At 38.8% G+C, this 14,535-nt stretch overlaps 1 protein-coding gene across 3 annotated transcripts in view; it reads left to right on the forward strand.

Moving 5' to 3' along the window:
* Positions 1-14,535, forward strand: part of LOC111583752 (transcription factor COE3-like) — a 188,745-nt gene that overhangs the window by 143,001 nt on the left and 31,209 nt on the right. For all 3 annotated transcript variants that reach the window (XM_055016818.1, XM_055016817.1, XM_055016816.1), the window contains exon 11: positions 11,812-11,900. In XM_055016818.1, the coding sequence (XP_054872793.1) occupies positions 11,812-11,900 (89 nt within the window). The remainder of the gene's footprint in view (positions 1-11,811; positions 11,901-14,535) is intronic.

Here is a 14,535-nt window from a genome sequence, read left to right on the forward strand (position 1 = left end):
CGCTTCTCCTCCCAACTCGAACCCCGATCACTAATTGACTTCTGAATTTTTATTGTTTAATTACTGTCGCAGTAACACATGGACGTAATTATCTGTGAGCGGCGGCGGATCGGCTTTCAGACGGAAACAAAGGAGGAGGAAACTCGGCGGCTTTTATAGCTGCTCTCAGGCCGACGTTTGGAGGAAAAACGGCCGAAGACGTAAAACTCACATCTTAGAGCTTCAACTCGGCCTGAAAAAACCTCCAAGACCAGAGAAATGTTTAGTTTTTTATTGTTTTTATGATTTAAATTCTCTCTATTTTCAATCAGTTCGCCTCTAAAAACAAGAATCCCAAAGACAAAACATATTTTTAAAGAAGTTTTGGATGTAGATTTGAGCAATATAAAGTCAATAAATTAAAGCTATTAAAGTAATTTAAATTAAAGGATCTTTAATCATCACATGAGAAACTACAGTCATGAAATTGGAGCATTTTTACTGGAAAAAGTCAAATCGACAGAAAATAGAGACAGAAAAGTGAAATTTCAAAACAAATTTCAAACATAACAGACAAAATGCTTGTTTTCATTGTTATTGTTTTATTATTACAATGACGTTTGCCGATTCGTACGACAACCAAAACTAAATGCAAACAACCACAAAAAGATCCTAAATTAGACAAAAATCAAGCACAAAAATACATATAATGACCAAAAAGAGACATGAATCAATGGAAAACAAACTACACTGAATGCAAATAACTACAAAAAGACAGAAGACAAATAAAATGCTGCACAAAAAGAGAAACAAAATCACTAAAATAAATTCAAGCAATGACAGAAATGATGTGAAACAATCAAAATCAGACATAACATGCTCAAAAAGATGTAAAACAACCAAAACAGGACAGAAACCATCCACAAATAAATGAAACAACCTAAATTAAATGAATCTGACTGCAAAAAGATGTAAAGAAAGATGACATAAGCCAACCACAAAAGACAAAACAACCTCAATGAGATGCAAAATGACTAAAATTAATTGCAAATGACCACAAAAAACTTAAATGAGTAAAATCTGATACAAAACAACCACAAAGAGATGTAAAATGGCCAACTAGACAAACAAACCGACCAAAATTAGAAGCAAACAACCACAAAAACTAGTTAATCTACCAAAATTGGACACAAACCAACCACCAAAGACATAAAATGACCAACTAGACACACAAACCAACCAAAATCAGATGCAAACAACTACAAAAAGACGTAAAACAACCGTTAATTTACCAAAAATAGACAGAAACCAACCACAAAAAAGACATAAAATGACCAAAATCAGATACAAACCAACAACAAAAGACATCAAAGGAACAAAAGTTCACACAAAATGACCACAAAAATAAATAAAATGGTCAAACATAGACACAAAATGGCCAAAATCCAATGTAAAACCACGTCATAAAGGTGTAAAATGTATATTTGAACCTTGTGTTTCCAGATTCGTCCCAGTTTTAGTTCCCTCTCAGATTGCTGGACTCCACTCCACAGTCCTTTATTTGGGAAACACCAGATGAAGTCTCATTTTAATCGTTTTTGCCTCTTTAACATTCAGACTGCTGAAGCTCACATCTGTCCGCTGCCCTGAATCGGGCCGACAGATGTTTTAAGGAAACCTGTCGGAGGTTTTAGCTGAAGCCTGACTGACGTCGGGAGCTGCACCTTCAGAGGAATCCAGAGACACCTGATCAATCAGCGAGTCGCTAACAGCCTCCTCTGCTGCGATCGATGCTCATAGAAATTTCATGAACTTTAAACTGTGATTGACAGGCGGCTCAGAGCTGCTCAGAGAGACTCCAGTTCCATAAAAACAAGCAGAATGTTAATAATTATGGCCTCGTTAGTCAGCTTCCTGCTACCAAACATCAGGTTTAACGACATCAACGGGAATCTGACACTTAAAACAAAGCATTGATTCAGTCTTTAGAGCATTTTCATTGGCTGAAAGCTGGAAAACTACAATAAAAAGGAAAGATATTTGATGTCTTGTTTGTTATCTTTTCTCAAATTGCTGCTTTAACCCTCCTTCCCACAAAAAAAGGTAAAACTAAAAAAAACATTGAATACCAACAACATTGATTGCTGACCACCCCAAAATGATGGACAATAATCAAGGTTAATGCACACAAACTACAAAAATACATGAAATGACCAAAGTGTGACACAAAATCACCACAAAAAAATGTAAAATGAACAAATTGCGACACAAAACAACCAGAAAAGGTGTAAAACAACGAAAATTTAATACGTATAACCACTTAAAGATAGAAAACAACTAAAATAAGACAAAATGACCAAAAAACAAATGTAGCCCACCACAAAAAGATTCAAAAGACCAAAATTAACCGCTGATGACCACACGATTTAAAACAATCAAAATTAAATGCAAACAAACCACAAAATGTGTAAAATAACCAAACTGCAAACAAAACAGCTACAAAAAGATGTAAAACAACAAAGATGTGATGCAGATGCAAACACAAAATGATTTTAAATGACCAAAATGTCACACAAAACCACCACAAAAAACATGTAAAAGGAACAAAACATGACAAAAAACTGTCCAAAAAGTGATGCAGAGCAGCCAGTAAAAGATTTAATAGACCAAAATTAAAGGCTGATGACCACAAAAAGATGTAAAACAAACTAAATTAAAGATAGATAAAAAAAAAATACCTAGAATGACCTAAATGTGACACCAGTTAAACCACGAAAGTTGTAAAACAAGCAAAATTTAATGCAAATATCCACAGAAATTGAAAACAACCACAGTGAGACACAAAAAAAAACCATGATGCAAAACACCCTAAATTTACCACAAAAAAAAACAAAATTTGGCACAAAGCAACCACAAAAAGATGCTAAACAACCACAAAAAGATGCAAAATAACCACAAAAAGATGCAAAACAACCCAAACTAAACTGAAACGACGATAAAAAGGTATAAAAGTCGTATTTTCTGGATCTAAAAACCCAAACTGTGGGCTCTTCAGAGGAGCTCTGATCAGGTGTTTCCTACCTGAGCTTCCAGCAGGTCAGCTGACAGGAAGTGACACGTGCTCTTTATATAGGCAGCAGAAGTGTGTTCTCCGTCGGGGGACTTCCTCAGCTGAGACTCGCCACATTTCATATATCAAAGAGCAGCTCGCCGTCGGGGACACGTGGAACTAATGTCGGGTAATTAGCTGTTTCTGGGGGCACTTTGGGCCGCCGCTCCAGAAAATAATAACTTCTCAGGTGGGGGGCCTATTTCTTTGAGGCACGGAGCTTCCTGCTCATCACAGGGAGGTAATTATTCCCTGATTAACATCGCGGCGCTGTGGGAGGATCCAGCAGCAGAGACCTGAACACACCTGACAGGTGATTCTGAGCCAATCAGGAGCTGAGAAATCTGATCTCTGAGCGTCAAAACTGACAGATATAGATTCATCCGCCGCTGAAAGTAGTCCCTGAAACGACAAACACACACATTCCTTCAGTTTATAAATAAAACTGTAAAAACTTTATAAAAATACAGGCTGTTTTTAAAATTCTAAATGACCGGAACAAGACACAAAACAAAATGACCAAAATCGAATGTAAACCAACGACATAAAGATGTAAAATGACCAAAATGTGACGCTAAACAACCATAAAATAACATAAAACAAAGAAAACAAGCAAAAGGGTCAAGATTAAATGTAAACCAACCACAAAAAGATTGAACCTGATCGTTGTTTTGACTGTTTTAAGGTCATTTTCCGGCTGTTTTTTAGACGTTTTGCATCAAATTTTCCTGCTTTGGCATCTCTTTGTTGTTGTTTAAGATCATTTTTTAAAGTTTTGCGTCTCATTTTCGTCTTGTGTTGCTTTGTGATCATTTTGAGTGGTTTAAGGTCATTTTCCGACGGTTTTTAAAGATGTTTTGCATAAAATTTGAGTGCTTTTGTTTCTCCTTGTTGTTATTTTGAGTTTTGCTTGGTCATTTTTGTGTCTTTTCACTAGTTTAGAGCAGCATTTTAGTCTTTTGCATCTGCTTGTGATTATTTTGAGTTTTTTTTGTTCATGTTTTGTGTCTTTTTACTAGTTTTGGACAACATTTTAGTCTTTTGCACTTCTTTGTGGTTGTTTTGAAGGTTTTAAGGTCATTTTTGCAGCTGTTTTTAGATGTTTTGTATAAAATTGTAGTGCTATTGTGTTATTGTAAGTTTTTTTTTGGTCATTTTAGTGTCTTTTCACTAGTTTAGAGCAGCATTTTAGACATTTTTGCATCTGCTTGTGGTTATTTTGAGTTTTTTTTGTTCATGTTTTGTGTGTTTTCACTAGCTTTGAGCAGCATATTAGTCTTTTGCATCTCTTTGTGCTTGTTTTGCGTGTTTTAAGGTCACTTTGCAGCCATTTCTAGATGTTTTACATAAAATTTTAGGGCTTTTGCATCTCTTTGTGGTTATTTTGACAGTTTTTTGTGTCTTTTTAGGAGTCTGGAGCAACATTCTAGTCTTTTGCGTCTCTTTGTGCTCATTTTGAGGTTTTTTTTTGGCATTTTTGTGTCTTTTCACTAGCTCTGAGCAGCATTTTAGTCGTTTGCACCTCTCTGTGGTCATTTAGAGTGTTTCATCACGGTTTCACAACACAGAAAAGAGGCAAATATAGAAAGAGAATGAGAATGTGCAGGTGTAGTGGCCCTATAAATCTCAGACTTGAGCGTCCTGGTTCAGAATAAATCAGCTGCAGATGTTCGTGGACAGGAAGCGTTGTGTAGAATAAAACCGTCCGTGTTCAGGATGTTCTGGCCACTTGATGGGCAGCAAAACAAATCAGCTCCGTCCACTTAGAGCCCAGCGTCCGACCGGCAAGGCCGAATGCCGCCGCGACCCGCATCAATCAGGCCGCCGGGGCAGATGGGAAATTACAGCGGCGGTGGAATATGGAGGCTATTTGAGATGATCAGGACGAACATGACGGCGCCTTCGAGCGGCCGATCAGAGCTACAGGTGAGCAGCTCTCCACGGGGGAATCTCATCTCAGCGGCGTAAATATTCACTCAGGGAGAATCAGCGGGAGCCCAGTGCATTGTGGGAGCTGAGTAATGAGTCTGAGATGTTCAGGAATCATGTTCAGGACAAGTTTGATGTTTCTTAGGGTCAATTTCTGGTCAATGACACATTTTACAGCTCTTTGTACCACTTAGGTGTCTTATTTCTCAGTCTTTTTGTGGTATTTCTGGTCAAACATTGTGGATTCATCTGTATTTATTTGTTTAGTGTCTTTCCTTAGTCATTTTTACTCTTTTTTTTGACTAGGAATTTTGCATCTCATTTTAGCAGTCTTGTGTCTCATTTTACTCGTTTTGCATCTGTTTGTGCTCATTTTGCTTGTTTTACGGCCATTGTGCGGCACTTTTTACTACTTTGCCGTCTTATTCCTGGGTTTTTATGAGTGTTTTTGTGGTATTTTTGGTCAAACATTGTGGATTCTTTATTTCTCTTTTCCGACATTTTAAGTTGTTCTAATGTCATTTTGGGTTATTTTAATGTCTTTTTGGCTATTTGTGGTCATTTTGTGTCTCTTTTTGGGCATTTTAGGTTGCTTTAATGGCTGTTTGTAGTTGTTTTGTGTCTTTTTTTGGATGTTTTAGACATCAGTTTGGGTTTCTTTCTAGTCCTGTTTGACATTTTGTGACCTATTTGCAGCTCTTTGTAGTTGTTCTGGCTGGTTTAGTGAGTATAATGAGGGTTGGTTTTTTTGGGGGGTCTTTGTGGTCATTTTATGTCACTTTCTGGACGTTTTTGGACAGTTCTTCTGACGTCATTCTGGTTTATTTTCGTCTCTTTGTGGTGTTTTTTTAGGGGCTTGACTTCCCAACGAGAAACGTTAAGTGTCACTTCAGACAGAAGCTCTGGTCTCTCGGGTTCAGTATCTTCGGTATCCTTCTTCTCTCCTTTTACATACCGACTTTTATTCCTCGCTTGCAGTCTTCTCCTTTTACTGCTGTCTCATCCTGTTATTTTACCACCTTCTGGTTTTAGCCGGGCTGATTTTAACACGGAGGCAGGTTTTATTTGACTGCTCAGATCTCATTAATGAAGCAGGACCTTTCCGAGTCGCCGTGCAGATGTTCGTCTTTCATGTCGCAGCTGCAGGAACCAAACATCTCTGCTGTAAATGAGCGAATCTCCAGCTCCGACCTGCTGCTCGCAAATCTGCCATCGAGAAATTAGTTCAACACGCCTCCCCCCACCCCCGTCCTCTCCTCAGTCACTTAGCCGCCTAATAAGAGAGCGTGCCGATCAGCAGGACGCCGACCAACCGTTTGATCACTTTCACAGCGAGCGGAGCTGCAGAGAGGGCGATAAATGCTTGATTAAATATATAAAGAATCACCCTCTGCCTCCTCTCACCTCTGAATTATCTTCCTGTGCTCCTTTTTCTGATTTATAAAAAGCCTCAGACGGCAGCAGAAAAAGCGACGGCGGCCTCGGAAAGAAGAGAAAGAGAAGCCGAGAAAAATCAATACAAATTACGATGGAGAAAGTGGCACTGATGCCTGGAATTGCAGCATATGTTTACACTAAATCAGGCAATCTGTCTTCATATGGGCGGCGTGGCGCTGGGGGGGGGGGAGGGGGTCAGGGTTCGCCGCCGCCAGCCGCCGATCTCCAATTACTGCAGGGAGGCAGCCGGCTATCGATTGGCTGGGAGGAGCGACGGGGCCCCGCAGGCAGCCAATGGGGCGCTGAGGTCAGAGAGCGGCGAGATTTTAATAAGAGGAAGTAATGGGCTTAATTTACTGATTTGGGGGGGGGGGGGGGGGTCCAGAGGTTTATTAGAACGTCAGTCTCCATCTGGGGTCCACGATGTTCCTGAACGCACCATCAGCATCCACCGTCCGGGGTTCCTTCACCTGCAGGAGTCAAACGAACCAAAACCACCGCTAATGCTAATGCTAAATGAGCATCGAGTTTTGTTTCTGTCTTTTGTCATTTTGTTGTTTTTCTCACTTTGTGGTCATTTTGTGCCTCGTTTTAGACTTTTTAGGTTGTTCTATTGTCATTTTGGGTTATTTTTGTCTCTTTGCGGTGGTGGCTAATGCTAAAGCTAAGTGACCAAAGTCTCTTTGTATTGGTTTTCGTTAATTTTTGTTGGCATTTTAGTCATTTTGCTTCTTATTTTTAGTTCTTTTTGTCTATGTGTTCATTTTGTGTCTCATTTTTGCTCTTTTGTGTCTACTGATGCTAATGCTAAGGCTAAGTGAGCAGTAGTTATTTTTGTTTTTAGTCATTTCTTTCTGATGTCACTTTATTTTCTCTTTTCTTTTTTGTTTCTCATGTTCACTCTTCTCTTTGTGATCATTTTAAAGAATTATTTTTGCCCCTCTTTGCCCTCCAACCTTTGAGTTTCTCCTCTAAACAGAAAAAGTAGGAATTTTTTTGAAACAGCTTGAGAACAGAGGCTGCGCTAACGCTAATGCTAAAGAGAAGATATTTGTTTTCATTTTAGCTAGTTTGCTTATTTTTCTTGACAGTTTGTGTTTCTTTTTAGTCCCTTTTGTCGTTTTATGGTTGTTTTCACTGTTTTTGGGATTGTTTTGCTGCTTTTATTGGACCGTTTGCGTCTCATTTTAGCTCTTTTGTATTTCTTTATGGTTGTTTTTGTTCTTTTTGATCATATAAGTATCCTTTTAGCCATTGTGCTTTTTGATTTCTTACAAGCTAATATGCTAATGCTAATGCTAAGTGAGTAGGACAGCACAGTTTTGCTCTTTGTGGTTGATTTTATTAGCTTTCTGTTGTCATTTTGGGTTTCTGTTTAGTTCTTTTTCTATCTTTGTGGTGATTTTGCATGTGATCTGAGCTCTTATCGTGTTTCTTTGCTGTTGTTTTTTTCTTTTAAGTTTCTCTTTAGCCATTATGGTCTCTTTCTATCGTCTTATTTTTGTTTCTTCTTGTCTCTTTGGGGTCTTATTGAGTGCTTTTGTGGTTGTTTAGCATCGCTTTCGCAGCTTCAGCCTCCATCTCTAAAGGTTTATTCACAAACACATGCAGGAATCAGAGTCAAATAAACTAAAATGATTCAGCTTTTTTAAAATCTTGTCAATATTTTGAGCTTATCGTGGTTTTGTCGCTCAGTTCAGTAATTTGCGTCTATTTGTAGTTATTTTGAGTGCTGTTGTAGTCTTTTGCAGCTCTTTATGGAACCTTTCTTGTCTCATTTTAGCTCGTTTGCGTTTTTCTGTGGTTGTTTTAAGGCATTTTGGTCCTTTTCTTTTCTCTTTTTAGCTGTTTTCCATCCTTCAGTCATCATTTTGGGATTCGTGTTTGCTTTGTCTCTTCGTGATCTTTTGTATCTTTTTGTGGAGGTTTTCAGTGTCTGTGTGATTGTGTTGCAGCTCTTTTTTGATCGTTTGGCATCTTATTTTTCTTTATTTTTTGTCTAATGCTAGTTGATGATTTTGCAGTGAGAGTTTATTACACTGAGGAGGATCACTGGACTTTTTTTAACCTACCAACAAAAAAAACAGTCTGATTTCTGAGGTCACAGATGAGAAACCTTCAGACGCAGATGAAGAGTTAAACATCTCAGATGTTCCTCCTCTTGTTTCTCAGGGTGTAAATGGGTTTTTTATTCTATTACTGCAGCTCCCATCGAGCCTCCACGTCTTTTATAAGTTGGGATGTTTGTACATTTTGTTTTGGGATTCATGTTTGCTTTGTTTTGTGTCTTTGTGATCATTTGCATGTTTTTGTGGACATTTTCAGCATCTGCGTGATCATGTTGCGGCTCTTTATTGACAGTTTGCACCTAATTTTATTTATATTTTGTCTAATTTTAGTTGATCAGAGACAGAGCAGTCCAGGTTTTGCAGTGAGAGTTTATTAGAGTGAGGAGGATCATTGTCTGAACTTTTTAAATCCACCAACAAGTAAACAATCTGAGTCTGATTTCTGAGGTCACAGATGAGAAACCCTCAGGTGCAGATGAAGAGTTAAACATCTCAGACCTTCCTCCTCTCGTGTCTCGGGATGTAAATGGGTTTTTTATTCTATTGCTGCAGCTCCCATCAAGCCTCCACGTCTTTTATAAGTTGGGATGTTTGTACGTTTCGTTTTGGGATTCGCCGCTGATTGCTGCTCGGGTCGCAGCGCCGCATTATCTCCGTTCATCCTCTGCTGCTCCGCGTCCCGCCAAAAAGCCTCTTTGGGATCCCGCGATGAATCCCCGTTCGGCTGGAGGTAATGGATCCGGGCTCCGCTTCCTCTTCGGGAGGCAAGAAACCCAACATGGCAGCGGCGGCGGCAAGGGCCACGTCCCTCAGCGCTCTGTCACCCTTCAGATATCATCCCCACCCCAGTCGCAGCCTGTAAGCCCCTTTTCTCCTCCGCCGCCACTTGAAACGGGTCTCTGACAAATTTGATTTAGCAGCTCGCGGCCGCCTTATTCCCGGGGAAAGAAAACAAATATTGTTATAATGGTAATAACATCTATTTGGAGCGCCGGCGACAAACGGCGGCGGGGCCCTTTGAAGGAGACCCCTCTGCGCCGCCGTATAGCTGCCTTATTCTTATTCATGAAAGCCGCGGTTATGCATATTAGCGCAAACTAGCTATTCTACTCACCGGCATTTGGTGTGTCAATCATCCTTACAGAATACAAGAGCCAACGGTGACAAAAGCGGAGTGGGCAAGATCGGCTGACAAATTGTCCCCAAAGTCAAATTTGACAGCCTTTTATGATTAATGGGCTTGATTATGGAGAAGTATCTCCCCGAACTCATTTCCGGGTGTTTCTGTTGGACGGAGAGGAGGAGGAGGAGGAGGAAGGCAGATTGTCTGTGGAGGTGAATGAGGGAGAGAAAAGAGAGAAGCTGGATTGAATTAGTGGCAGTGAAAAGGCAGAGCGAGGAGGAGAAGGTGGAGTGTGAGGTCTCACACTTAATAAACAGCAGATAAGAGAGAGAGAGAGATCAGCCCTCGCCGTTAGCGCTCGCCGTTAGCGCTCGCTGCTAATAGGAAGCTACAGACTGGAGCCGAGGATCACAGAGTAACTGCTGACGGACCGACAGGACGGAAAAGATTCACAACCTGCCCGAGGATCTGCTGCTCTGAGGTCATTCATAGGGGTGCACTGTAGAACAAACACTGCAGCGTGGATTAAAACACGCAAAACAACCGCAAAGGCACACAAAACTAATCCAGAGATGAAAAACAATGAGTCAGAGATGCAGAGAGCTCAGAAAGATGTGAAACAGCTGTAAAAATAAAGTGTAACAACAATCAAAAGAGGTGAAACAACAATCAAAAAGGTGAAATAACAATAAAAGAGGTGATACAACAACTAAGAGGTGAAACAACAACTAAAAGAGGTGAAAATGGACCAAAAGAGGTGAATCAACAACTAGAAGAGGGGAAATAACAAGCAAAAGAGGTGAATCAACAACTAAAAGACGGGAAATAACAACCAAAAGAGGTGAATCAACAACTAAAAGAAGTGGAACAACAACTCAAAAAGGTGAAACAACAACTAAAAGAGGCGAAACAACATAAAAGGAAGTAAAACAACAACTAAAAGAGGGGAAACAACAACTAAAATAGGTGAAACAACATAAAAGGAAGTAAAACAACAACTAAAAGAGGTGAAACAACAGCTAAAAGAGGCGAAACAACATAAAAGGAAGTAAAACAACAACTAAAAGAGGTGAAACAACAACTAAAAGAGGTGAAACAACATAAAAGGAAGTAAAACAACAACTAAAAGAGGTGAATCAACAACTAAAAGAGGTGAAACAACATAAAAGGAAGTAAAACAACAACTAAAAGAGGTGAATCAACAACTAAAAGAGGGGTAAAAAAGACTAAGAGGTCAAACAACAACTACAACAGACAAAACAACTACAAGCCTCTTGAATCTTTATACAAAACTTCTCTTAAAATTCATGATAAAAAACCACGAATATATCATCATTGCAAAATTCTAACTAAACATGGTATTTTAAGCTTTGAAAATTGTATTAGATATTCTAATCTATGCTTATTGTTTAGGATAATTCATGGCACTGTTGCGCCACCGCTAAAGACTTTTATCCCTCTGTGTTCTGAAGTCTCTTCTCGAGACACTCGGACTTCTCTTCGGGGCGAGTGTTATATACGAAAACTCGACTCCGCTTTTGGAAGATCAGCGTTCTCCTATGTTGCAATGAACCAATGGAACAAATTACCCACAGAGCTTTTAAAATGTAAACACTTCAATGAGTTTTCACGCTTGCTGAAGCGATGGCTGCTCTCGGATCAATCTTGTACCCATTAATGATGATTTTGAAGGTGCTTTGGTGTCAGCACTTTTTTGTAGAGGCTTTGGAGTTTGATCTTATGAATTATATTGTGTTTAATGTTTGAAATGTTTAATCTTGTGTCTTTTTTCTTTTAACATTGATGTAACCCAACACATCTTTGGCCTGCTCTGGGACTACAGGTGGAAATTAGCACTTGTGCTATAACCTGGCATAATGCATCTCTCCCCACGGGGTTAATGTTGTTTGTGCGCTGTCCCATGGATCAAATAAATAAAATTTAAAAAAAGAAAAAAAAAAAGAGGTAAAACAACCATAAATAGACACAAACTGACCACAAAGACACTAAAAACTACCTAAAAGATGCAAAGAAACGAACTGTTGGTAGTTCGTACAGTCGAGTTGTGTCTCCAGGGGCAACACCATTCTATTATACATTAACCTGTTTGTGTGTCTGTGTGTCAGTTTGTCGCTCTAACTCTTTGTCTCGTTGTCGTCCTGCAGCCTTGAACGAACCGACCATCGACTACGGTTTCCAGCGGTTACAGAAGGTCATCCCCCGTCACCCCGGCGACCCCGAGAGGTTACCTAAGGTCAGTGTGAGGTCACGGGTCACATGTCACAACCAGGAAGTGTTGGTTGGGTGCAGCAGGTAGCGGCAGCTCTGTTAGAGGCTGTTTGTCCCTCTGTGGCCTCCGTACACCTGCAGATTGGATCTGTCGGTTCTTTCTTGGTTCTTTCTTGGTTCTGCTTCTTGGTTCTGTTTGTTTCTCTGTGGAATTAGACCAGCTAATGTTGAAGATGACGTGAATATCAGCGTGAAGAAACATTTTTACTGTAATTTTACCAGATTTGCTTTTAAATATATTCTAAATTTTCCCCTTCAGACTTCTAAATCTTTCTTTTAAAGAGGTAAAACAACCACAAACAGTGTTTCTGTTGGCAGATTTCATCAGTAAAACGGAAAGAAAGTCTCCAAGGACTCAGATTCTGGACGGTTTCGGGATTAATTTCTTTGGCAGTGAAGAAAAACATATTCAGAAAGTGTTGGTTCAGGTTTTCAGAACAGAAATTAGCCTAAAATATGAACCTTCGTCTCTAACCAGAATCAGCTCTCAGTTGTTTCTCAGTGTTTTATTGTGTTTCTCACATTTTGATAACATTTTTTCTTGCAGATTTTCACTCTTCAGTCAAAGAATTTTGTGTTACTGGAGTCCAAAGAGTCAGTAGGCCTCTGAGCTGACTGAAAACTGACGAATACTAACCACAAAAAGGCACAAAACAGCCAAAAGCTCAAACAAAAAATGCAAGGAGACTTAAGAAACATGCAAAACCATTCCAAAAAGATGCACAAGAACAACAAAAAGAGGTAAAACAATCACAAAAAGAAACAAAATCCCCACATAGGCATCAAAAGCATCCTGAAATATGTAAAAGACAACAAAAAAGCAAGTAAAATAACCTCAAATTAAAACAAAGCTGCCACCAAGACAAAATAAAATAAAAACGCAAAGATGAACAAGAACAACCAGAAACGCACAAAAAATTCCTAAAACATGACTATAGAACGATGCACAACAATAAAAACAAGTAAAATAACTGCAAATAGAAACAAAAAAACCTCAAGGAAGACACAAACCTCAGACAAAAAGATGCAAAAGAACAACAAAAAGACACCAAATAACTGCAAAGACACACAAAACAACCACGCAGACTATAAAAAATGCAAAACTACTATGAAACAAGTAAAAAAACTGACTGAAACAAAATTATCACTGACAGAGACCAAAAAGTACTGCCGAAAGATGCACAGGAACAACAAAAAGAGACACAACAAACCCTCAAATATGCAGAGACCATAGAAGGAAGCAGGACTACAACTAAAAGATCATTTTACCAAAAAAGACACAAAAATACGACCAAAAGATGCACAAGAACAAAATAAAAAGGTCCCAAAATCACCACATAGGCACCAAAAACCCTGAAATTTGAAAAAAAAAAAAAGACAACAGCAAGAGACAGACACAAAAGACTTACAAGAAGAGGAAAAACTAACAAAAAGATACTCAAAACAACCACTGAGACACACAAAATTCTCAGAAAGACACAACAAACGCCTGAAAACTGCAAGAACGATGCAAAACTCTTGTAAAAAGAGACTAAACATGCACACAGAGACGCAAAATTACCACAAAGACACACAAAAAAATGACGCAATGACTTCAGATTGACATCTCAGTCAAAGAAAACTCAGAACATCTGGATTTAAAGTTCATGTCAGGATTTTAAACTGAAACCTGCAGCAGCTAATGGAGACATAAATGCTAATTGATGTAAAAATGAGCTAAAACCGACTTCACGGCTTCAGGTTTTAGTTCTGGAACCACATTCAGCCCAATTTGATCTCACCTGGACCAGAGTAGGAAAATCACGGCATAACAGAGAAACAAAATGACAAAAAATGAGACAAACAACATGAAACAACAAAAAATTAGACAAAATAGTTATACAGTGAGAAGAAATGGACACAAACGAGACAAAAAAATGAAAAAAAATCACAAAGCGAGACAAAAAGGAAGCACAAAACGATGAAAGCATGAGACAAATGACTGAAGTCAGACAAGAAAAATATTACAAAAATGAGACACAAAAGACAAAAAAATTTGACAAACGACATGAAACCAAACAAAAAAGAGACAACATTAGACTAAAAAGTTACATAGTGACAAAAAAACGTACAAATGACAAAAACAAGACAAAACGGAAACACAAAAATGAGAAACAAAATGACAAAAGTCTGACAAAAAAACAAAAAAGCAAGACAAAATATTACAAAAACGAGACACAAAATGACAAAGACAAATTACAAAACGACAAAAATGAGAAACACAACAACAAAAGTGGACAAAAATACAAAAAAACAAGACAAAAACGAGACAAAATGACAAAAGAACAATGAACAATCTAGTCTTTTACTTTCTGATCCAAACAACTTGTCATGGTCTAGAAATTATTTTAAATTTATAGTTTTACTAATTTACAATCTGCAGTTAATGTCTTCTCTGGAATTTTTACACTTTGAGGGCCGGATTGGACCCTCTGGAGGGCCGGATTTGGCCCACAGGCCTCATGTTGGACACCCCTGATTTAAAGTCTCTGCAGGTTAGTTTTAGTTTTGTAAAATCGCTGAGGAGCTGCTGCTGCCTCCAGACATGGGTTTGCACACAC

The sequence above is a fragment of the Amphiprion ocellaris genome, chromosome 13 (assembly GCF_022539595.1).
Source record: "Amphiprion ocellaris isolate individual 3 ecotype Okinawa chromosome 13, ASM2253959v1, whole genome shotgun sequence".
NCBI lineage: Eukaryota > Metazoa > Chordata > Actinopteri > Pomacentridae > Amphiprion > Amphiprion ocellaris.